Source organism: Mercenaria mercenaria, chromosome 2, assembly GCF_021730395.1.
Source record: "Mercenaria mercenaria strain notata chromosome 2, MADL_Memer_1, whole genome shotgun sequence".
NCBI classification, from domain to species: domain Eukaryota; kingdom Metazoa; phylum Mollusca; class Bivalvia; order Venerida; family Veneridae; genus Mercenaria; species Mercenaria mercenaria.
Window position 1 is genome coordinate 96,201,306 of NC_069362.1, and position 25,711 is coordinate 96,227,016.

General features: G+C 33.3%; 1 protein-coding gene across 2 annotated transcripts in view; it reads left to right on the forward strand.

Annotated features, from left to right (window-relative positions):
- The window catches only part of LOC123564646 (GTP-binding protein Rhes-like), a 53,836-nt gene that overhangs the window by 16,974 nt on the left and 11,151 nt on the right, over positions 1 to 25,711 (forward strand). Inside the window, exons 1-2 of one of the 2 annotated variants that reach the window (XM_045358373.2) lie at positions 8,539 to 8,659; positions 14,528 to 14,880. In XM_045358373.2, coding sequence (XP_045214308.1) covers positions 14,622 to 14,880 — 259 coding nt within the window. In that variant the 5' untranslated portion in view covers positions 8,539 to 8,659; positions 14,528 to 14,621. Of the gene's footprint in view, positions 1 to 8,538; positions 8,660 to 14,527; positions 14,881 to 25,711 lie in introns of those variants that run through there. The other variant, XM_045358370.2, reaches the window with a different exon arrangement.

Below are 25,711 nucleotides of genomic sequence, written 5' to 3' on the forward strand. Positions count from 1 at the left end.
AATACATAATCAGCTAATAGTTTATATTAACTGACACGATGCCTTCAAGAGTTATCATTAAATGTCTTAATATGATAACAAGTAATGATAAAGTTATTTGGCTGAAAACAGATAAATGGTAATAATTTGGAATGGATAAAGGGTTAATGGTTTCTTATTTGGTTATCCTCAAGAAAATTGTGGGAAAAAAGTACGTAAGAAAATATTGGTACAATATATATACTAGTAACTTAAGATGTGCGCTGTGTTTGAATTGCATGAAGTCTGTTAAACTTAGGGACACTTCAGTCGAGTACATCCAATAAATTGCCTCACACTGCCGCTAGTTCGGGCCGATCATTTTTAAATATTTCATGTTAAAAAGCTACCTCGGAGTCATGCGGAAGGTAAATGGTTTTACTGTTGTGTCCGCGCTGGCTTGCAAAATGGAAAAGTGGCTTTCATTTGACCCGTGGTTATCCTGCACCAATATAGCTAATCAGATCATCTTATTGACTTACATTTTTGTGCTGTCCTTGGGTTTCAAGATAGCACCAGGTTTCACTGAATTTAATTTGTTTTAAGTTACTTGGTTGTGGTATTTTTAATGATTTTTTAAATAGCTGTTGGTTTTCCTTTTTAAGTTGTTAATAGTATTTAAATAAGTGTTTTAGTTTTTAACTTTTACGTGACCATGGACTTACAGGAGATTTTTTAAACATTATTTGTAAATTTCTTGACTAAATTCTATCATTTATAAAAAAATGCATCATGAAGTCTAAATTTGATGCTAATTGATATTTAAAAACATTACATTTATTTCATAAATTTCTTGTTTCTATAGAGAATAGAGAAGTTTTAAAATAGACTGAAACTGAAGGAAGACTTATGACTATGTAATTTTATATACAAAAAGGTATCTTTTTTGAATAAAAGAACAATAACCAGGCTTTTGCAATTGACAACTCGAAATGTAACGTTTTGTGATAGTAATTTTGATTGTGTAACACATCTTTGAAGTCCATTTGTAAAGTAAAAGATCTATTTTGCACCATTATAATTACTACCATGTTCAATTTCTGTACTGATTTGTAGATAAACGTTGAAAGGCGTATTCTGATATTTTGCCCTGAATCAATACTCCTGTCTGTAAGTTCTGACGAAAAAACCTTGCTTTGATTGTTAATTTACTCATGTGCTGCAGATTCACAGAGTAAACTCGAATGTGTAGCTTATATAAAAATTACAAATTCACTGATTTTTAATAATGCAATGATGTAATTGACCAAAGTAGGATATCTCGTGAGTGGTTGATTTAAAGGCTACAAGCTAAAATGGAAGTTCAAGAAAACAATTGTTAAGACTGCTGTCTGAAAAGGAACATGATAATCTGCGAAAACAAGATATAAATAACGAACAGATCTTTTGGACGCAATGAACGCAAAGAAGCAATAACATTCTGGGTTTGATTGAATCTGTTTATAAACAACACCTCTCAGCTAGGGTCTACATGGACTTCTTTATCTAGATACATTAAATTCACTTCATAATCTCAAATTCCAAGAAAATATAACGACGTTGCATTACAGTCTGTCAAAGGTTTGAATTTTGTTTTGCTAATAATTAAGGCTTTAGCAGGATGCAAAATCGAAGGATTAAAACAGACAATTTGCAACGGAAAGCTGCTTTATAATTGTCAAATTTGCAGTCAAGCAAGTAAGAAGATTAACTCGTCTGGCTAAATCCGAAACGAAATCTCACGATAGAAAGCAATGAATATTTTTGATACGACAGTTAATCGAAAACCATTACCTAGTTCTCGTGAAGTGCCAATGCGTTCAACGTAGTTTTCTTACAATGAATCGATAAAGCGGAATTATTTCATATATTTAATAGTTGGTTAAGAAGTCAAATTTGAACACAAATAAAAATGAACCCTTTAAGCCGGTGCTAGGGGGCATGCGATGTGTTGCACATTTCATTAAATCTCATAAACAGACTCAATCAAACCGAGTCTGCTTTTAATCTGCTTGTTTGCATTCTATGCTTCCAAAGGATCTTTTTTATAGATTATTTTTAACCATCACAACAACAATCTTTAAGTACCGTTTGGCGGCTGTAAAAAGTCTCCCCGTAATTGGATTGTAATATTTTCTGGTCCTTTGGGATCATGGAATCCATTCAATAGATGTGTAATAGAGTTCCGCTTAAGTCGGTGTTAGAGGCGTGAGAAGTGTTGCACCTTCCATTACCTCTCATCAATAGACTCAATCAAACCAAGTCTGTATAATTCTACCTGATTGCATTCTATGCTTCCAAAGGATCTTTTTGCATATTTTTTATATTGATGAAAGCTGTATGGTACAATACTTAAAACTCTTGAACGTTTTCAACATCAGATCTACTACCATGTTCAGTGTTTCTATATAGTTCGTCGATATTAACCTCCTTTCTGATTATCATTCAAACTTTTTACTTTCATTCTTAATCAATACATTTCCCTGTACGCTGCCATTGAACAATGAATCTGTTCGTGACAGCAAAGCCTTCATGTACTGCCAAGTTCTAATATTTAATTTTCTCATGTGAGGACTATTCACCTTACTTATACAGTAGGGTAAAGTTCGAAACCTAACTGTTGATGTCTAGCTTTAATAAAAATGAAAATTACTTGATCTGTTTCAACACTTAAAGCCATTGGCCAGATCAATTAAATATAACGAAAAGTTCTTTTAAGTTGCTGAATGTCCATAAGGACAAGCTATTAAAAGTAAAAAACCGTTACCAACGCTTGGATATAAAGGTACAAGTATCATCTGCAAAGTAAAACATGCAAACAATTATAATGTTAAATAATGTACTGTCATTAATTATATCTTTATTTGCAATGCTTTGAAATATAAAACTGACGCAGAATCATGTAAATGCACGTTCATTATAACAAAGGCAGCACTAATAAATGCTGTATTATTGTATATTTGACCAGAAAAATGATTAAGCAAACAAATTACAAGCTCTTTGACTTATTCCTTCCGACATAAATCAAAAACACTTCCTGGCGTGACAGTTAACCAAAAGCCATAGCATAATCTTCTTACATTGAATATGTGTTCAATGAAGTTTTTTTTTACTGTTACTAAAAAGGGCATTTGTCATTTTAATGCACATTTTTTATTTAAGAAATACCGTTATGCTATAAATGTGGAAATGCTGGTATTTTATCTTAAAGAAAACAAAAATAATTGTGTACGGTCTTGCTTTTTTTTATTTGGGTTTAAATTAAATATCTTTTCATGTGAAACCTTCATGCTTACCTACACTTAGCAACTATTGCCTGCTTGCTGATAAGCTGCAGATCAGGTGCTAGATTCGTTTCTTTGCTCGTGGGGGTCAGTTATATAGCACAGTGGATCTAAGAATAAACAAATTATAAACATAAAGAAATCAAATACAAGTTAACTCTTATCAAATGTACTTTTGCTAACTCATCCGATTCATCAGACACTGTAAATAAGTTAAGCAATATATGATACGGCCATTTAGTTATGTTCCATTTTTTGAATATATTGCTGGTTTATGTAAGAACAGTTTGGTCCTCAAATACAAATACAAATGAGCCGTGCCATGAGAAAACCAACATAGTGGGTTTGCGACCAGCATGGATCCGCGCAGTCTGGTCAGGATCCATGCTGTTCGCTTTTAAAGCCTATTGGAATTGGAGATACTGTTAGCGAACAGCATGGATCCAGACCAGACTGCGCGGATGCGCAGGCTGGTCTGGATCCATGCTGGTCGCAAACTCACTATGTTAGTTTTGTCATGGCGCGGCTCAAATATCTTAAGTAGTTTGGTCCTCGCTTTATTGATATAACATGAGGTGAAGCACCTTTAGCAATTACAAATATACCTTGCTGTCGTCAACATCTGCCATGTGTCCAGCAGCACGACTGACGATTGTGATAGAATCTATTTCTATATGCATGTAGCAAATCACAAGTACATGTAATTTGAAAAATTGTTGTACTCTGAAACCTGTCATGATAGACAAAGCAAATATTCAAGGGGTAAGTCTGTTTAAATTAATAGATCAGAGATGTAACCGTAACAGCAGTAAAATAATGTTTTACTCTTTGTATTTATGAATTGTGGAGATATTTTTTCTCGAACAACAACAAAAATAACAGGGGTGGGGGTGTCACTATTGCTTTTATGACCGAATGGCTCGTGGCAACTCGTACCTGTTGTTAGAGGAATACTGATGAATTGACGTTTGTTTTTAAAGTATTCATAGAAAGCAACTTTACATAAAAAAAAAAAACGAAAATAAAAAAATAAAAAAAAATAAATAAATAAATAAAAGAAATAAATAAAATTAAACGTTCGAAATGGGATTGTTAGATCTTATAGCTATATAAATTGTTTGGTACTAATTCAAAATCCATTGATTTTGCATAATTAGTTAAAATTACACGTCAATATTTCTGTAGGATTTAGGTTTGTTAATTTCCTTAATTGCTGACTGCTTAATTGTCTTTGATTCATAAGATAAAACTACAAAGGTTTTTCACTCTAACTTTATTCCAGATCAATACGCTTGTTTTTGAGCTTTCAGGAAGCAATACGGAATGTGTTCGTGACGGAAAAACTTTCTGCAAATCTTTTTCAAAAGCGCCATTTTCCAGTAATGGTGGGGGATCATTCACCTTTAGAATAGATTTAATTATGCATGGAAAAAGCTGTAACTTTTAGAATTATGTTGAGCTGTTGAATAGTGTCTAAAATATTTAAATAAGAAACATGTCCTTTCTTGTAGTTAAATAAAACCATAATGTCTGTATATTCTGTGCAAGCACGTGATTTAGTTGTCTCTTTGAATAAAATTCTTACGTAACTGCAATTCAACTCATACATACCCATAATGTTACTTTGGTGATGAGGATCTCTGAATATCCTTAACAAAATTTCGAATCGGTCAGTTTCAATATTAAATGATACATTCTTCATATGTTTCTAGCACGATATTTAATGGCAGCTGCAAACATGACCACTTGTATCGTATGATTATTTTATTTGTAAGAGTTATTACTCGTTTTATTAAAAGTTGAAGTTTTCCGTAAGCCATTTTTCATGACAGATATAAAGTTTCATTATCATTTAGTTTAACATTTTGAAATATATATTTTATTTGTCGTGCTTTTATATGAAATAAACTTGTAAATATGAATTATTTTCAATAACTTCTGGTAGTACATTTTTTATAAGTTATTATACGATTATTTAGTTTGGAATTAAAATATCATAGCTGTTGTAATCTTAAATGAGTAAGATTTGCGTCCGTGGCCGTGTGGTTAAGGTCACTTACTTTGAATGACTTACCCATCACAGATGTGGGTTCGAGCCTTACTCGCGGCGTTTGAGGAAGTCTTACTTGCTTTTTTGATGTAAACTGCTGTAGAATCTAGTAATTTTAATTGTTGCTATGTTTACGATGCGAGGCTCTCGTTACATTTGATGTGATGTTTACATGTTTTATCCGTTAGTTTGTAAGTTTGTGTTGATACCTCATCCATTGTTAATGGTCTGAGAACTTGTAAATAATACACTGAAGCCAACTGTTTTCTAAAATTTATGCATGTTGTGAAAAAAACTATATGAGCCATGCCATGAGAAAACCAACATAGTGGGTATGCGACCAACATGGATCCAGACCAGCCTGCGCATCCGCGCAGTCTGGTCAGGCTCCATGCTGTTCGCTTAACAGCCTTTTCGAAAGAATAGCTTTAAGCGAACAGCATGGACCTGACCAGACTGCGCGGATGCGCAGGCTGGTCTGGATCCATGCTGGTCGCACACCCACTATGTTGGTTTTCTCATGGCACGGCTCATATTACAGTTGGAATTGACTAAGAAAGTAAGCTTTAGCCTTTTAAAAGATCAAATTAACACAACTGAAATATTTTCCACTTATAAAATTAAAACTGTAATTGCTTGATAAATAAAATTCTAAGATGTTTTTCTTTCTGTTCCATGCTATTTTATTCGTTGGAGTAGTAGATTGTAATAAAAATATCCTGATTTCGTGTCAAATATTTCATTGTTGAATAAGAAATGTATATGTTCCAAAAGGGATTATGGGTGTTATTAAAGTAATATAAACATAAACAATTAATCTGTCGTGCCATCTAATCAAGGAGCACGTAAATGTAGCAACTCTCTTTATAAAATAAGGTACAACACTTTTTGCCTTCATTATCTACGTAGAGACTTGCTTCAAACTAAGTTTACTCAAGGGAACCAACCTATTTATATAATGTAAATTTTTGCATCAATACCATGCGTCAGTCTTGATCCTTTTCATGATATTTCCATGCAATATCTTTCCATGTTACCTGCAGTACGGATCTTTACTACTTCAATGACCACTGGTCAATTAATGCATCGTTAGTAATTCTGCATGCTTTTCCATACCTTCATATAGAATGCGCCTGGTTTGCAAGAGGTTAAACCATGCTGGTCGCCCAAGTCGGGAATAAAGTGTTAACACAGTAATGCCTCGATGTATTTCAAAATGTTTTGTCAACTTTGATGCCGTTAACTACAAATATATCTAAAACAATTAGTGCCTACTTGTAATTTGTAGTTATTTGTTACAATGCCTAATCATTGCTCTTGAATATGCCTACAGGAATAAAAAAGCAAATGCCAAGTGGTGATTTTGGGAAAATAAAACATTAAGCTGATAGACAATTTGCGCCCACAGAAGATAATAAGAAGCCAAAGATAAGACGAAGATACTTAAGTTTTAATGTCAACTTAATTAAAGCAGCATACATTCTGTGTTTATTTTTCGCAAGACGAAAAGAACAATCTTATCGCTGTATGTAATTACAAGCAATGTGTAATATTACAAGACTAATTTTTTTATGTTTTTCAGTGAAATACTGGAATAAAGCAATGAAATCAAATTGACATTTTCATTGGTTCAAAGCATTTTTATTTTTCACTGGTACGGACGGAACTTCACTTGAAAGTAAAATGAACATAAATTCTGTCAACGTCATTAATTTATAATATTTTGGTTAAATAAAATTCAGCTTAAACATTTTAGTGTGGAATATGTATTTTGAAAAAGAAGATATTAAACAGTAAAAATACCACGAAGTTTTTAGACACTGTATATGGACTTCTGAGGTAAGAGGTAAGAGGTAAGAATTTAATATATCTTATTGCTGTTATTATGAACTAGTATACTGCTATTCCCGATATACTATAAGTGTCACTTTTTATGCTTTGGTTATCAGAAAAAAACAACAGAGGTCTTAAGTTGTATTGCTACGTTTAGTATTTTTACTATCTTTCCAGTCAGTGTGAAAAGTGTCAAACTTCAGAGCATGGAATTTCTAACCGAATTATTAGCTAATACATTCTTAGCAGACTCGTATTTTTTACCTATAGATATTACCTGCACGACCAAGTTCGTTTGTACGCCTTTAATTTCAGTTACTATTCCTAACACTTAGCAATTGCTTTGTTTGAGAGATATTTTACGGAAAGTTAATAAATGTTATACAATTTCTGTATGTCTTGCTGTTGCTGCATAATGGATTGAGTTTAAGTTACATGTAAATGGATTGGTTGCATGCACAGGCTTCCGCGTTCTTCTGTACAAACTATAATTACATTATGTGTGTGATATGGTGTATTGCAACAAAGAGCGACTTTCGATACTTAGGAAACATATTGTAGTTTTAGCTTGTCAGAAACATGTGGTTTTACGGTTTGTACTGTGTATGTACTTTGATACTTTGGCTGTACTAAATGATTCCAATGGGTCGGGCTACTTTTACATTTTATATGTGTAATTAAATGTTTTTCTACGCAACTTTGTCGTGAAGAAACACAGATGAAAAATATTTCAGTTTTTCACTGAACCAAACAAACATCATCTATTTATGTCTATTTCTTAGACAGTGTCTCCCATACAGCGTATGATTTGCAAGATGATATGCCTGAAGTTACTTATTCTCTGTATTCATATGTGTGAACTTATAGCACGAAATTGGTTAATTAGCCATCCTGTATAGACAAAATTCTGTTTATTAACTAAATTAACTAAGTTGAACTCAGTACACCAAATAATAATAAATGCTTGAGCAGCACTAAGTGACTGCTACTACCCTGCATATTCTAATTTGTTAAATTTATCAACATACCTCATATTTTCTATTTTTTCCGACTTGGTGAAATAAAGAAACGCAGAACCAGCTAATAGAGTAACTGGCACGATATTTGCCACAGTCATAATCTAACTCCTTAGAATGACAATATTTTAGTAATAAAATTATTTCAATAAAGCAGAAAGATAGGACTAACTATTTAATTGTATAAAGACTGAATATCTTAATATTTTCTTATTCAATTATCTCTAAGAAATTTCTTAGAAAGTCTTGCTGTAATTAAATTACGAAATTGCATATTTTCATGTCATTAACACTAAAGTGGGCCATTCTTGAACTGCAGGATGAAATTCTTTTTACTGCATGGGATTGGCTGCTTTAGTCTGTGTCTGTGATCGAATAGTTAAGATTATATTATATGTCCTTCACCGCTGCGGATTTAAGCATCACCTGAGGTTTCTAACTCTTTCACGTGAGGAAGCTATCCAGTTGCCTTGTGGGAGGTTTGTGATTTTACCTTTGTGCCTTCAAAATAAGGCCCGCTGTAAATTAATTTATTCACATTAAATGAAGATATATTTTTGAATGATTTGTCTTTATTCCCAAATTTCATAGTTATGCTTGACTGTTCGGATCAGTCTCTTTTCTGCAATGTAGAATTATATTAATATATTATATATATCATATTTTTATACTTAGTTATATATTTCAAATTATCTTTCCATAACTTCAGAATATAGTAGGAGAGTTCGGCAAACAGACAAAGAAAGATTTTTGTGCTTGATTTTTGCTTGGGTGATGTGAAAATTTTGAACCTCGAACAAGTTTTCGTAATGGGAGTGTATGGGAAAATCACATTTTTTTCTTATACACTCATGCAGTTCGGAGATAAAACCTTTACGCACTCTTTTTGAAAGACTGTGAAAATGTATCTAGGGCTACTTATATTGTTATCTTATTCATTGAACCAATTATAATTTTATGGCCAATTGCTGGGGTTCAAAAACATATAATTATATGGATTAAAGAAACGAAGGACTGCTTCATAACGTTGGTGTTCTTACAAATATTAAGTATTGATATAGTAGGTTGTAGACAGTATTGTCGTTATCCAGAAAATATTGAATATCAGTATATAAAAATGATAGATCTAATTACACAGGCAATTAATTGTCTATTCAATATTAATGATAGGAGGGCTTCATTATTTTGGTTAAATCCGAATTAATATTATGATAATCAACGCTTTAAAAGTCAACAATTACAACTACATTTTTGTATGAAAGAAAAATAAAGAAAGAAAAATTAAAAAAAAAAAAAACACTATAGAAGGTCACAGTAGCCTAAATAGTTTCCCCTATATATTCTATATAAAACTGACCTGTTTCAAAGAGCTACCAAACATAGCTAGACCCATTTCAGAAAACAAATCCTTACCTCATTTTAAAGAGTTATGATAAAACTGATAAAAATGAAGAGAAAAGTAGGGGTCATGTATCTTCTAAGAAAGATTTCTCTGATCACATTTACTTACTGTAAACTGACATCAAAATCACACTGCTGTGACCTGGAAGTACTACTCATACTAAAATGGAGCTTGACTTCACCAAATACAACCTGCTCTCCCATTTTTCCTACCAAAATGTCAACAATACATCCACAATGAAATTTAAACAAAAACTAGCCTCAATTTAGATCTCTGTTGCCATGCCAAGTGAAAAATTAGTGTTCAAATACCTGGCAGCCATTACGCGACTAGACCAGATGGCTCCCACGCTGGTTCCTTTAGTTTAGTTAGGCCTATAAGAAAAACTGTTTTTCTGTAATAGTCTCAATTTCATTTGTATAGTACCAGTAACACATCTGCATGAAAAATACCAAGTTTCAGCTTGATTAAATCAGTTTTCCAGGTTTTATGGCATTTTCAGTAATGCGTGTCCCTGCGCCAATTTTCCTTCAAAACTGATGTCGCGACATAATTTTTAACCAGTTCTTGTAGCCAGAGCTGGTTTTTGCCCTATTTCATAAATTTTCACCATAATTTGCAAGCAAATTACACATTAACACTTTGAAATATACCAAATGTCCCCTCTGAAAGGTATAGATGGGCATAATTTAGAGAGCAAATTTGCATTTTTAAAAAAAAAATACCCCCAAGACAGTGAAAATGTGATTTTTTGGGTTTTTACCAATTTTTGCAGCAAAATTTCAATGAAATGCTCATTTTTTACCAAATCTGACCAAACTAGTTCATTTATATCAATATCTGGACAAATCTCATTTTTTGCCCACATTTTCTTATAGGTCACAATAGCCTAAATAGTTTCCCCTATATATTCTATATAAAACTGACCTGTTTCAAAGAGCTACCAAACATAGCTAGACCCATTTCAGAAAACAAATCCTTACCTCATTTTAAAGAGTTATGATAAAACTGATATAAAATGAAGAGAAAAGTAGGGGTCATGTATCTTCTAAGAAAGATTTCTCTGATCACATTTACTTACTGTAAACTGACATCAAAATCACACTGCTGTGACCTGGAAGTACTACTCATACTAAAATGGAGCTTGACTTCACCAAATACAACCTGCTCTCCCATTTTTCCTACCAAAATGTCAACAATACATCCGCAATGAAATTTAAACAAAAACTAGCCTCAATTTAGATCTCTGTTGCCATGCCAAGTGAAAAATTAGTGTTCAAATACCTGGCAGCCATTACGCGACTAGACCAGATGGCTCCCACGCTGTTTCCTTTAGTTTAGTTAGGCCAGAACCACAAATTTAGTAACATGCTTTTGTATTTGCAAAATTACAACATATCCTTATCAATATACAATTAATCATTCGCTCATAAATATCTAACAAACATTAAAGGGAAAGGTAATAATGACGCAATGTTAAGTCTGTCGTCTAGGATTTCTTACATTATTAAAGGAATCAAGAGAAAGATATTTCATTTCAATAACTGATCAAGTGGCAGTCATTCTATTTCCATGGCAACATTAGACGAATTGGCATACTCATTTCTCAGTAATATATGGACTGTATTTCTTTATTTTCTGTAAATTTTTTTTTTTACTTTTTCCAAATTCAGTTCGCATTTTATTTACATCACAGAATGTTTAACATAGCGAAAAATCTTTCATTTGATCAACTTCGAACTTACCTCTTAAAACACAGTTACAGTAATAAAGTTTATCTGATCAATAGACAGAAAATCAGTGTATATCGGAAGCAGTAGAACTAAAAATACCAGCTTCAAGTAGGCACTACCTATTTTAGATATATGTGTAGTTAACTGCATCAAAGTACACAGTCAGAATAAATAATTAAGATATAATTTTCTTAAAAGAGTTATGTCATCTGAAAAAAAATCCTGGGTAAAATATTTGGAAAAAATGGTGACAACTCCGCTATGATTTCATTGTAGGCTTAAGTGACTCATGCAAAACATGCACGTTTTACTTCTAGGCACGAAAAAAGCAAGCATAATAACTACAGTCTGAAAAGAAAACTATGTAAAGATCAAGTAAATTACTGCCCTGAGAAAACTGTGACATTTTTTTTGTGGTGAAATTTGTCAACAAACAGATGGTTTATAAACGTCAAAACCCACAGAATTTCACAATGTATACTATGTTGAAAAAGCTACTGCTGGAAAGAGAACAACAATATGCTACCAATATAAATACGTCAAAGTATGGCAAAAATATCTAGAAATATGAGAAAATCAAAGAAAACAGTTTCAGGACTGTTAGATGCATGACAGTGTTATCCTGCACAGCATTTATATAGATAGCTTACTTTCCCATTGCATTGATATAACATAGACATGTTTAGGATTGACAAACGGTGTTCACTCAACAATTTCACTTTATAAACAGATTGTTTCCCTTGTATATAGAGGGCTTAGGGTAAGTCTCAATCTATCATGTATGTTAGTATTTATCAGTTCGTCATAAAAGAAATGTACAACCACATACTGTTTGTGAAACCGACCTCTAAATACATGCGCTTTTCATGTGTGATTCTGTATGTTCTTGATATTTGTTAGAAACATGTAATATGGTTGATAAAACTGATTGCATTTCATACAGAATATTGGACCATTTTCGTGATATATCTGTGACTTTGTAGGCTTTTAACAATACTGTGATACATGTAGATTGAATGACTAGCTCAGAAGACATATGTATGTCTTAGATATTAATATATATAGATAGTACTTCATAGTGACAATAAATCCTCATCAGATATATACTATTTCACTACCTTTTAGTAAACGGGTAAACGTATGCAAGCCAAGTCGCCTTCGTATCCTTCATGCACAAATAAGTCTTTTAGAGATGCTGTCTTGTAAAATGGATATATTCTGCGGCTAATATAATGCAAATCTATACGCACTCTATGTTCGGAATCTCTAAACATACACCTAAGACAACATCAAACCTGTGAGAAGAGTGATTATTTAACTAGATAGCAAAATAACGTATGCTATTATCCTGTATTTATCAAAATAAGCGCGTTATGCGAATTTCCTAACGTTGTACATACTGGAGAGCAGTAATGTAAAACAAATTGTAATATTTTCTATTTTCTCAGATTTCCGATTTGACCAGTCATCGAAAAACCTAACTTCTTGATTTTCCAATACTATACTATCTTCCTTTCAAACATATTTCAAACCATATGTACCACACATACAATATAGAACGACCTAATCCTTTGGCCATTTACCTAATATTAGATGCTTACACGCTACCTTGCCCTTTTTCTTACACATGTTTGAACAATGATTTTAAAGCCTATACGTGATGTTAGAAATGTCTACTATGATAATAATAACTTGACATGAAATTGGTTTAAAACACTGAATCATGTGATATGAAAAATAGTAATATTTTAGCAGCTTTAGCCACCACCGACGCCGACTCCGGGTCGAGTAGGATAGCTCTCCGTACTCCGTATAGTCGAGCTAAGATGTAAAAACGTTATAATAGATCTCCCAGAACTATATTTTTTATCTCCCTGTTTTAGTTAAAAATACCGAAATGGGAATTAAGGATTTATTACTCTTTAGTAATGGTGACATGCCTATGACAGCAGTTTGTTAATGTTTATGTGTACATAACCCCATGCAGGATATTGATTAGTAACGGATTATTGCATCTTGGATATCTTTACAAGACTTATCAACTGATCAATCAAATCGATCCACCCATCGACCCATCCATCCATCCGTCTCCCGCCATTTTAAAAGAAAATAGTATTTTCAGTAAATAAACAATTACTCTTGATTAAATTTTAAATACACTTATAACTTCTTATTTGAGCTTTTTGAAAGTCGATCAAATTTAGAAACCCGTATAAATCCTTTTTTATACTCCACATACCACATGTACATACTCGGACATTGAAAGGAGACTGCTGTGTTTGCACGGTAATATACTTTAAGAATATTAAATATTCTTATTTCTTAACAAGCACTGACAGACGATTCGTCATATTTGTTTAATGCTAGGAATCACAGCATCTAAGCCACATCAATACTATAGAAGCAGACGACAGAATCTGGAACGCGGGAGAATGTGACATTCTCCAATACTGGAGACCACTGATTTAACTTTGTATGAATTTGCTTTAGTGTTATTTTTTCTATAATGGATAGATGGATAGATTGTAATAAAAGCAAATATCCTTAAGGAGAAATATTACTAAACCACTAGAAATAGTAAACAATAAGAGGATGACCTTATAAACGCTCGTAATATGGCTTTCTTAATCGAAACAAAATGTTCGAAACATTAATGCAGAAACGGAATTCGATGGTAGTGTTTTAAATATTTTCCCTGAAATTATTGCAAAAATATGAATATTAATTTACGGGAGAATATAACGTCATGTTACCTTATATTGGAATTTCAGACGCTATGAGAATAAATGATATATTTACATAAGTGTATTTCTGGGTTACTAGAATATGTTATCAAGTACAGTCTAAATTGCAACATCGTATCATCGGATAACTTCGTTGTATAGAATTTATACTTCATGAGGAAATGCCATGATTTGATTGGCGGATAAATAAACACCATCAAAGGAGTATAAAGGTCTGAGAAAATTTCATTTCCGATGCACTTTGCGTCAAATAAAGCTTTATTTTGTTTAGATAAATCATTGGTTGGGATAACTAAGACATAATTAGCTAAAAGACAGTCATAACTGTAAGCAAATGTGCGACGTATATTTTTATATTACTGCTAGAAAAATAATTAAGAAAATGAAGAGACCAATCGATAAACAGCACTCGAACTAATAATTAGCAAGAGATTGGCAATAGATAATGAATACTCTGTCATTTTGCAGCCGCCCTTGGAGTTTGTCACTGCAAGACGACAGCAAAGACTCTGTAACTACAAAGTGCCTGTGCTGGGCGAGTTCTGTACCAGCGTCTCCGGACATGGCTCTTATGGAGCAAGGTGAAAATGCCCCAGATGAAAATTGTAGACGGCTTGTGGTGCTCGGATCTAGTAAAGTTGGAAAAACTTCTATTGTGTCTAGATTTTTAAATAACAAATTTGAAGAGACATACACCCCGACAATTGAGGATTTTCACAGGAAAATATACAAAATTCGAGGGGAGGCGTACCGCTTGGACATACTTGACACATCAGGCAACCATCCGTTTCCAGCAATGAGGCGTTTGTCATTCATTACAGGTAAATTATTTTATGATGATTCATTAAATGCAATAATATATTTAGAAAAGTATATTTATCATAAAATAGCATTTTTCTAAGACTTTTGTGGTAGAGTAAAATATTACTCATGTACTTAATTGCTTAATTTTAGATGAAATAAACACCGCAAAATGCCTTTTTTCAATAAAAGAAGTTCTGTTAAACTTAATTCGAGCGTTAGTATTTTAAAATCATATTAATAAAGATCTTGAGAGGAGATGAATAGAATACTTCTGCTAATGTATTTTATGCCTGTGAACGTAAGCGGAGTCTTTTTGCTTTATGTGGCGCAGGCTCTCTAACCGCTTTACTTTACTCCCATTCCTTTGCTTCCTTAGATAAATATGATTTATTCACGGACTTTTTACAAACCTAGCAAGAATGGTTAATAGACTAATAGACCAGGAAGTTTAGCAAACACAGACAGAATAAAACGTATTAATAATTTCATCATTTGAAGCAAGAAATGGCGCCTATTGATATTGTAAGATAATTGCTTTGACTCGCAGAAGTGCATTTTCCATAATGCTCAGCATTTTATTTTGTCTTTAAATTGGTTTCCAAAATACCTTTAGGCACATGCAATCATATGAAGCAGCCAAAATCTTATTTCAAGTCTGCCTTAACAACGAGAAACGTTCGATCTGATAATATAATAAATTAGTCTATACAACGCAGAATCCTTTACTTGATAGCAGAATGTCTATAAATCCAGTGATTACTGATATCAGCATCATCTTAGATAAGCAAGCCACAGTCTTACTCTTCATTTGTTCTATAATTCTTTAACGTTACATCAGATAGCCAGTACAGTAAACAATATATTGTTATGTTCATTATCAGCCTAGCCCACCCGCTCAGCTCAATAGGGTGAACGTATTTCTATAAATCGCGAGGTCCTGAGTTCGATCCCTAGAGTGACGGTTCTTGTGTCTGAAATCGGTCGACTTCCGCCTCTGATTTATGAGGGCAGGTTGACAACTGAAATACTGTTAAACTCGTATCAAACAATATCAGACTTGCAACTTTTATTTCGACATAAAAAGCACCACAGTAAGGAAACATATTAAATGTTATCAATTGTGGTAATATTTGTGTATTTACCGCGGCAATTCAGCCGAATATATGACACAATTATGGATTGATTCTAAAGTCGGTTTAAATCGCTAACGTTCCAGATATGAATAAAACATTTTTAATTAGATATAAAAATTTCGTTATGCATAATTCAAAACCAGATTGGTTTCTTTTTCATTCCAGTTATGACCATCATTTTTGTATCCTCTTCAAAACATGATTAATCTAAGATCGGGAAATTGTTGTATTGATTAATCACCGTAGACATTTGGACTGATTCCCGACACCGTTCTCAGTATTTCCAGTCGTTATAATGGTGGGGTGCTGATTAGTATATATCTGTGTGGACCAATTTTCATTCCCTGCCTGTAAACAGTGATTGCACTGGGAGATATCGTTGAATGATGTTCGTGATTACAGTTTTGCCATGTCTGAGCAGATACTGCTCTTAAAATCAATCTTGGGCGGTGTGATATTACACTGAGATACACAATGCCTTATCGCATGGAATATACCTCTTTAACACATGGTTATAACAAATGATGTCTGCTCTTGCACAAATGGAGGTAAATACAGACAGAAAAACGTTCGTAACAAAGATAAATCTCAAATGTATTGGTTTTATTTTTCAATAAAATGTATCGTGAACTTTAACTAGAAATTCCTTGTGTAAAATAATAGTTCCTTCTGTAACATGAACATTTTAACGTCTGACTGATTCCTGTCTACCATAGGTTCTTAAGTTTGAAAGTACATATTTATTATAAAAAAAAACAAATTTTTAACTCGCAGGTTAACATTTCAGCTATCTAATCTGTAGCTTTCTTCGAATATATTGATTTGTTTTTATAATTGTCAAAAGTTGAATTGTCAGAACAAACAAACAAAACATATTCCAAGAAAACGATTGCCTTTGCATAAAAGATATTGATTTTTTATTTATCACGACAGTCTCTTCAATAATTCAACATTATATTATCTTGCACTAGTTTGTGAATTAAAACACGAATTTAAACATATCGTCCACAAAAAGGCGTATGCTTGATTAAATTACTCAAATATACAACTTCAAACGTCAATATTGTAATATTGTGAGGAATTCCCTCGACGATAATTTTGTTCATAATAATCTTTATTAAACGACTGTAGATCAATTTTCACTTCCTGGTTGTGGATAATTCAGAGAGAAAACGGACATTTCGTAATATCAGTTTCATGTCTGCTTAAAATATTACATTAGACTAAATAGTTTTAAATGCAGATAATCATAATACATGCATTCATTAACATCTGAGAAACTAGTAAGGAACTAAATCATTTATCATATACGCAATCAGCTAACAAACACTTTAGGGTAATCCAGGCCCAAAGGAACCGTTTTACAACGGTCACCCAGCTGCGAAGTTAGCTCCAAACTGCATGTGCTTGCAACATTTCTACGAACCATCCTTCCAAGGCTACACGCAGCTGATCTTCGAGCGCGATCGAGACACCATGTATTCGCACCATGATGGTCTAAGAATGGAACAGTATCCAACAACGCTCCATCAGGAACATTATTTGAAGCATAAGAAGACGCTGCCAGTTTGTCATAAACTGAAATGTCTCACATTCCCGATACAAAGCCAGTTTTTGTTCGTTCAGGACATTTTCAAGCAAATTCTATAAAAACCCCAATTTCTCAAAAGTAACCAAATTGCACTGTCATCATAATTTAGAGTTAAAACAGCTAAGAAATACAACCAAAGCCTATATTTCGTAAAAAAGTTAATAAAGTATATAATTAATTAAAATATACAATATAATTCAAACATAAATTAAAACATAAATTAGGAAGATTAATGTCCCTGGTACTTAAGAAAACTTGAGTAGTACAGTTTACCTGTTAAACACAAAATATACGCAGCCTTTAAAACTAGGAACAGTGGCACATAAAAGGCCTAACAATACTGAACAGAAATCTGACGTGTTTCAAAATTGGAATGGAAATAATGCGCCTCGTGATATGGCAAGGTAATTGCTTTGGTTCATAAGGTTCATAAGAAAAACGAGGTATTTTCCATGACGTTTTATGCTTTTACGTTTTTGTTTAAATTGGTTTCCTAATGCGTTTACTTGCATACATTCCTAACAGGCAACTAAATGCTAAACAAATCTATCACATATGCTAAATAGTTGGTAGCTCTGATACATATGATAGAACATATATGACCTTATTTCTTTGCTGGTACAAATCTGCTTGCTGAATTCAACTACAGTATTGTGAGCTATTCCCTCCACGGCAATTTTATTTGCTATAATGACAAACGGTTATACTGGGAAATATCGATGAATCAGTCCATAATTTCAGCTGCACGACTGGTCTGATATTGGTCTTGAAGGAAAACGCAACATTATGTTGATCTGTCCACGTTGTCTCCATAGTCTTCTAAAATCATTTACGGCAATGTGAGACTTTTATTTTCAAAATTGGTTTAAAAGGAGAAAATTATGAGCATTACCTTATTTAAACAAAATCGCAGCCATTACGTTTCCATGGAAACTCGAAACAAAAAGGCAGTTATAATGTCTTTTAGAATTTCATTCGAACTGTATTTCCTTAACTCTAAAAATAATTCTCCACATTTTCCAATAAAAAAAAATATATGCTAATGCTTCACATCTAAAACTCTGGAAACTAAACAAATTAAGATAAATTTAAAATGGTATTTGCTAAATAAATAATTCATATGTGTGTAAATAACGTCATAAACACTAAAATTGTTATCAGTCCTATTCTTAAATTACAAACTGCCATATCTTTTTCTAATAGAACTCGGATTTTAAAGTTTATTTTCATGGTGTAGCTACATACAAGAAGAACAGTATGTGTTCATTCAGCCCTTAATAAACGATATTTAAACAAAACACCCCAATATGGTACCTCTGTCGTATTATCGTCTGTCTATACACCGCTTAAAATTACAACAACTTCAACTTCAACTTTATATTTTATTAAAGTGTCACATGTAAAACATTCATAGCATTTTTACATAATGTATAAAACAGTCACGTTAAAACAGTTTTACATCCAGCCATTACTGACTTATGAGACACTAAAACAGTATAAAACATGTATTTGTACATCAAGATGTTTAGTTTGGAAGTATCCATATTGTTGACCATCATTTACCCCAAGGCGCCCATGCCACCACCACAAAAGCAGTGACATAACCAAAGCATCGACGGGCAAATCAAACTCAACAGCATCGAAACTATCCATTGACCTAACAGTGATCTTCCCATATAAAAAAGTAAAAAGTTTTCTATATGTAAGTTAAAAGGGACTGACTGTCTGATAAGCACAGACGAAAAAGCACAGACGAAAGAATTATCATTAAACTTTAAGAGTCTGTATCTGTTACTCATGGAATGAAGAACTGGACTGATTTTTCTCTACAGAATCAAAAACATACTAAAAGAAACCTGCTTAATGATATAAGTGTACTAATTAAATGTTAAGCATATATAAACTACTGATTATTATTTAACGTCTTATTTGCATTTCCTTTAAACCAGAAAAGGGTGCATTATCTGACAATCAGTCTTCTCAGATCACACAGCTTTCACATCAATATCGTTTTTCAACAATTTAGTACCATAAAACAAGATAAAATGACTTATTAAAACTAAAAATAACCATTTAAGATTGTTTGCGAGAAAACTAATAATTGGGGCACAACAACCTGGATTAAGCAGGGCCAACATTTTCAATGGCCAAACAGACATAGGCTAACACCAGATGAAAAGACCCACAAGTTAGTTTTCATATAGCTTGGCTAATGTAGTTGTATGTTACAAGAATTCACATATTTCATATCATCCTGATGGATTCACTTAACACCGGCAATCTGATCTACATAGTGAAAAACAGTCCATGCCACTGCCTGTAAATCAGTGGGATATGTATTAAATTAATATGATGGTAAGATAGACAAACTGCCGAGCGAGTAGCAAATCCAAGGACTAAAATGCAATTAAAACTAAAAGGTTATATGTATCCTACGATAACATAAAGCGTAAGTAATGCTACAAACTACTGTGTTAGTAGCACATCAATGGATTAAAATTCAGTTACAACTTAAAATCAAGAACTGTCCGTAAGACAGCACGCTCGACTTTACTGTTTAGCTCTGAATTAGAGCCTAGCCAGCATAAGGGGCATAAATCTGTCAAAATTCTGAACAGTGTTATGTGGATTGTTTCTTATTATGCAGCTTTGACATTGAAAAAAAAAAACAAAAAAAAAACCACTTCAAGTTTCAGGTCAATAGCTTTAATAGCAACAGAGATATTGGACGTTAAGTAAAACTATAACTAAAAAATTCTAAGTGAAAAAGGGGCATAGATCTGTCAAAATTCAAACAGAGTTATGTGGATTGTTTCTCCTGGCGTAGACTGCGATAATAAGGACCTATTTCAAGTTTCAACTCAAAAGCTTTAATAATAACAGAAACCAAAAAAATTCTAAGCTAAAAAGGGACATTAATCTGTCAAAATTCAAGTCTGAGCTATTGAAGTTGTCTCTCATGGTGTAGACTGTGCTAATGAATAATTATTTTAAGTTTAAAGTCAATAGCTATGATAGTAACAGAGATATTTGACTTTATCACAAACTTTAACCAGCGACAGCACCGACACTGGGGCGAGTGCAATAGCTCAACATTTTCTTCATAAAAAATCGAGCTAATTATATGTATCTTAATTTAAAACAAAGTGTTGCTACACTTTAGCATGTTTTCTTCTTCTACACATTGATAAAAGAGTATTTGCTAAGGTAAACTGTAACTCTCTAGTATTCATGAGCTTTACTAGCTTACTTTCAGAGTTTAGGTCATTGAAATCAGGAAACAGTGATTGTGCCTTCATAAACAAGTTGTATCTAAGGTCACTATAAAATTCACAATTAACAAGGAAGTGAGTTTCATCTTCTACACAACTATTATCACAGTATTTACAAAGTCTTTCATTTACAGGAGTTTTAGGTTTGGTGTAGCGACCAGTTTCAATAGCAAGTGGTAGATTACATGCCCTAAATTTAGCTAGAACACGGCGTTGGTCCCTGTGCAAATTTAGCAATACATAATTCTCAATACAATAATCTGCCTTATACACTCTGTAAGTTCTAAGTTTTTTACCATTTTCAACTGTACCCTGACTTTGCAAATTAGTACTCCAAGAAGTCATATCATTGTTAAACAACTTATCTTTAGCTTTTTTAATACAACTAGTCTTACAAGGCTTATCGACCATGGTGAAATCACTTATACCTAATACATTGAACATTTTTTGAGCCCGTTTCTCCCATGATTTTGGTTTATTAACATACAGAAAATTCATTTGTCTAACTAGTCTATCTTCTGGAAGATTTCTCAGCCGACACCACAGGCGTACAACTTCAATCTTCTGTTTAGTATCTACAGATGCCCAGCCTAAATCTCCACTAACGGCAAGGTTTGGGGCGTTTTTCGTTACACCTAGGTACATTCGCTTAGCCTTGTTAAGCACAGACTCGACACATGGGAACTTACGATAACCCCAAACTCCCGCACAGTAGAAGAGAACAGGCTCGACAACGGTTTCAACTAACTTCTTATATACATTGTGTGACATACCACCAACATTAACAAATTTCAAATATATGGCTCCAAGAGCCCTGCTTGCAGATTTTGCAACCTCCTTCACAGACTTTTCCAAGTCTAAATGTTCGTTAAACCAAAAACCAAGATATTTATATTCAGATGCCGTACCTATATTAAGTTCAACCATCATGAACTGAAAGTTGGATACAGTTTTGGACTGTTGTCTAAAATGCACAACTTTAGTTTTGCTTTCATTTACAGTGAGCCTCCATTTACGGCACCAGGAAGACACAGTGTTAAGCATACATTGCATGTCAATTTCATTTTCAGCCAACAATACTATGTCATCGGCATAGAGCAGGATTGAGATCATAACGTCGTCAACATTAATTCCACAGTTCAGATTCTTGATTTCTACTGCCAGATCATTAATATATATAGAAAACATTGTCGGCGAAAGAACACAACCCTGCTTTACACCAACATTAACATTAAACCAGTCTGTTAAGTCGTTATTGACACGTACTGCACATGATACAGATGCATAAAGAGACTGTACTGCATTTAAAAATTTACCGTGTATACCAATTTGCATAAGTTTATACCATAAGCAACTTCTATTCACTGTATCGAACGCCTTTCGTGCATCAACAAAACAGGCAAAGGACTCTTTTTTCACTGATTTACGGTTATTCAGCAATGAATGTAACAAATATACATGATCTAAGCAACTTCTCTGACTACGGAAACCATTCTGTTCCTCACATAATATTTTATTTTCTTCAACCCAAGACATAAGTCTTTTGTTCAAAATATGTGCATACACTTTGTAAGGAATAGACAACAAGGTTATTGGTCTGTATTCTAAAGGATCAAGTGGATTTGTGTTTCCCTTAGGAATAGGGTTTATTATACCTTTGGACCAGTCATTAGGCACAATGCCATTTTCAAAAGCATAATTAACAATTTTGAACAGCAAGTCGATGCAAGTTCCATTACGGATAACCTCAGCTGAAATCTCATCAAAGCCAGTTGCCTTGCCAAGTTTCAGATGAAATATCGCTTTATAAACATCGTCCCTATTGACTGGTTCATTTAAAGTATAACAGTCACGTTTCGGAAACATATTGTTACCATTTAAACAATTTTCAACATACTGCAAATGCGCATCATCATATACATTTGTATTATTACAATTAAACAGATTTTTATAGTCTGACATCCATTTGTTCAAAACGTCTGATTTGTCCGTAATAATACGACCTTCGCTGTCTATCACTTCCTGAGGAATTCTGGTTTTACGCTCGTTGGCCATCCCAATCTTTCCTATCTTCCGCCAGAAGTCCCGCGGATTGTTTTTATCTATCAATGAGTTTCCAAGGCGTTCTTGCTCCTCGCGTTGATATGCCCTTTTGAATTTCCTATTTAAAACATCAAACTGCTTTCTAATAGAAACAAACACAGATTTCAACCTTTTCTTTTCACAAGGCGTTCTACATTTTAACCATTTTTTTTCAGAATCGCACACTTTACACCATACACTTTGTAACTCATCATTCCAGTATGCCTTCTTTCTATATTTACTATTTTTACCTGTGAAAACTTTTTTCACCCTTAACTTTTTAGACATTTCATTTTTAAGTAATGACACAAAATCACTGTATGCTTTATTTAAATCAGCTTCTTCGCTGAGGGAATTTTCAATATTTTCAATACATTTTGCGATTTCCTTTAAAGATTCTTCACAATTTAAGAAAGAATATGGAATCTCATTGAGCACATACTTTTTACAAGAATTTGGCACTTTTCCACTAGCTAGCTGAATATTCTGCTGAAAAATTTCACAGACTAAAATGGAATGGTCTGGTAACTTTGCAAACCCGTGGAGACCGAGCGTATTGATAGCCTCAGTGACGGTTAGTACAGTAAAATCATTACAAAACGCAAGTTGGTCATGTGGTACTATTACGTAATCGACAACGGAGCGGCCTCGGTTGGAGATATGGGTGAAATCATCCTTCCCTTTGCGACCATTAACTACACAAAAATTTGTATCTGTCAGAAAGTCCAGCAGATGATCACCATGTTTGTTCACGGTTGAATCTATAGCAATACGAGGAGGTATTAGATCTACACCCTCAATATAGTCCGCCTCTTCACCAATCCGTGAGTTTAAATCTCCACAGATGACAACACGACCTTCATTTTGATACATATAAACTTGGTTCATAAGGTTCGCATAAAATTGTTCAGCATCAATATGTCGACTAGAATTGTCAGGGGGGAGATAACCAACACAAAAACAGAATCTTTCATCAGACTCTCGACATGAAAGTTTCACCCATAAAATATCTTCAATATTCTTGTCAATAATTTCAATTTCATACGTATTCAATATACTATTTTTGACGAAAATGCCCACACCACCTGAGCCACGCCTTGCCCTGTTGTTAGTCAAAACTCTATGGTGACCAAACCACTTGTAGTCAGAGAAACTCAGATCAGTATCTTCCCTAAGAAATGTTTCACATATTGCAAAGAGGTCAAAATTTAATGATTCAATGACACTTTTTCTAAAGTTTAAGTTTTCTTGGTCGACTAGGGACCAACCACCGACGTTCCATACGCCAAACGTTATACCCCCCTAATTGTGGTTTGTTCGATTTCTACTGTTATTTGTTCCATGTCGATTGTTTCCTTGGTTATTCTTCCTGATTAATCGACCGTTAGAAAAAACAAATTTGTCTGTTGCCCCGACTTCTTTCAAAATGGTTCTCATATTACATGTAAATATATCAGCTTCAAAGTTTTAGGAGAATATACCGATGTAAACTTACCAAAGCTCCTTAGCGTTTTAATTAAAGCTGAACATTTCATGTTTTATTATATACCTATATAAATTCTGCCAAATATTCGGCTTGTATTTCACAAGTAAATATAAACAGACAGAACAAAATCCGTATTGTACCTTTTGTATTGTATATTGCCGGACTACTTTCATTTAATATGCATAACCTGAAACAGTTCTATAAATAGTGCACACAAAATCTTCACGCAGTTTTATTCTAACATTGATAAACAATGAATATCTCTATCGATAACAAAACAACAAACAAAATCTAGAGGTATACAAGTCGAAAGATTTCCTGCGGCCAGAAGTTATACCAGGCTAAAAAGTAACTTATGAGTAAATATCGTACTTGTTTTTTTTATCATACCATTACGCTTTACATAGGAAAAATAACTCCATTCTACATGTTGTACAAGTAGACCTATGAAATATATATTTCTTAATTCTGAAAGTTATTGTTTTGAGCAAAAATAACTATATTTCCCTTTCGTGTATGGCGTAACTTTTAGCTCAACAGGCCACATTCCTTGACTATTGAAATACTTCACTAGAACTATTACAAATGTGATTCATGCCTTCACTTGGACTTAATTGACATATAGAGCAAAAAAAAAAAAAAAAAAAAAAAAAAACAAAAAAAAAAACAAAAAAAAAAACAAATTTAAGACCATAATCCATGAAATTAAACAAAGCGGAATCTTAAAGATCCCTTATGCACAACTAGGTATCAATATTGATTACCGCTGAAAGTTTGAATAAGTTATATGAAATAATAAATAAGGAATTCAGGACACAAGACTTTCTCTATATATATCATACAGAGTGCCAGCTTTATTGCAATAACGGCGTTCCATAAATGCGATAAGCCAATCGCAAATCGGTAAAATATCACGTGAAATCGCCCAGTCTCCATGTGCTTTACTACTTGTTGCATTCCAATATACCTCCAGGCCGCAGGTAATAATAAAAGGGTCATTACAATAGTAGCTAGATCTGGGATTTTGTATTCTGCTCGAGTAGATTTTGCAAGGTCGGATCACAGGAAGTTTTTTGAAAATACATGAAGGTATCCAATATAAAAAAAAAGATATATTGTAAAATAGTACTAAAGCTCCACCAGGAAGAATTCTGAAAATGTAATTAAGTGTAGAAAACGACGGGCATTCGATAAATAACTTCACTATCTTTCCGAACTAGCTCTGCAAAGAAATAGAAAACAAGTAACAAAATAAAAGCATTTGATTGTAAATAATGACCCAAG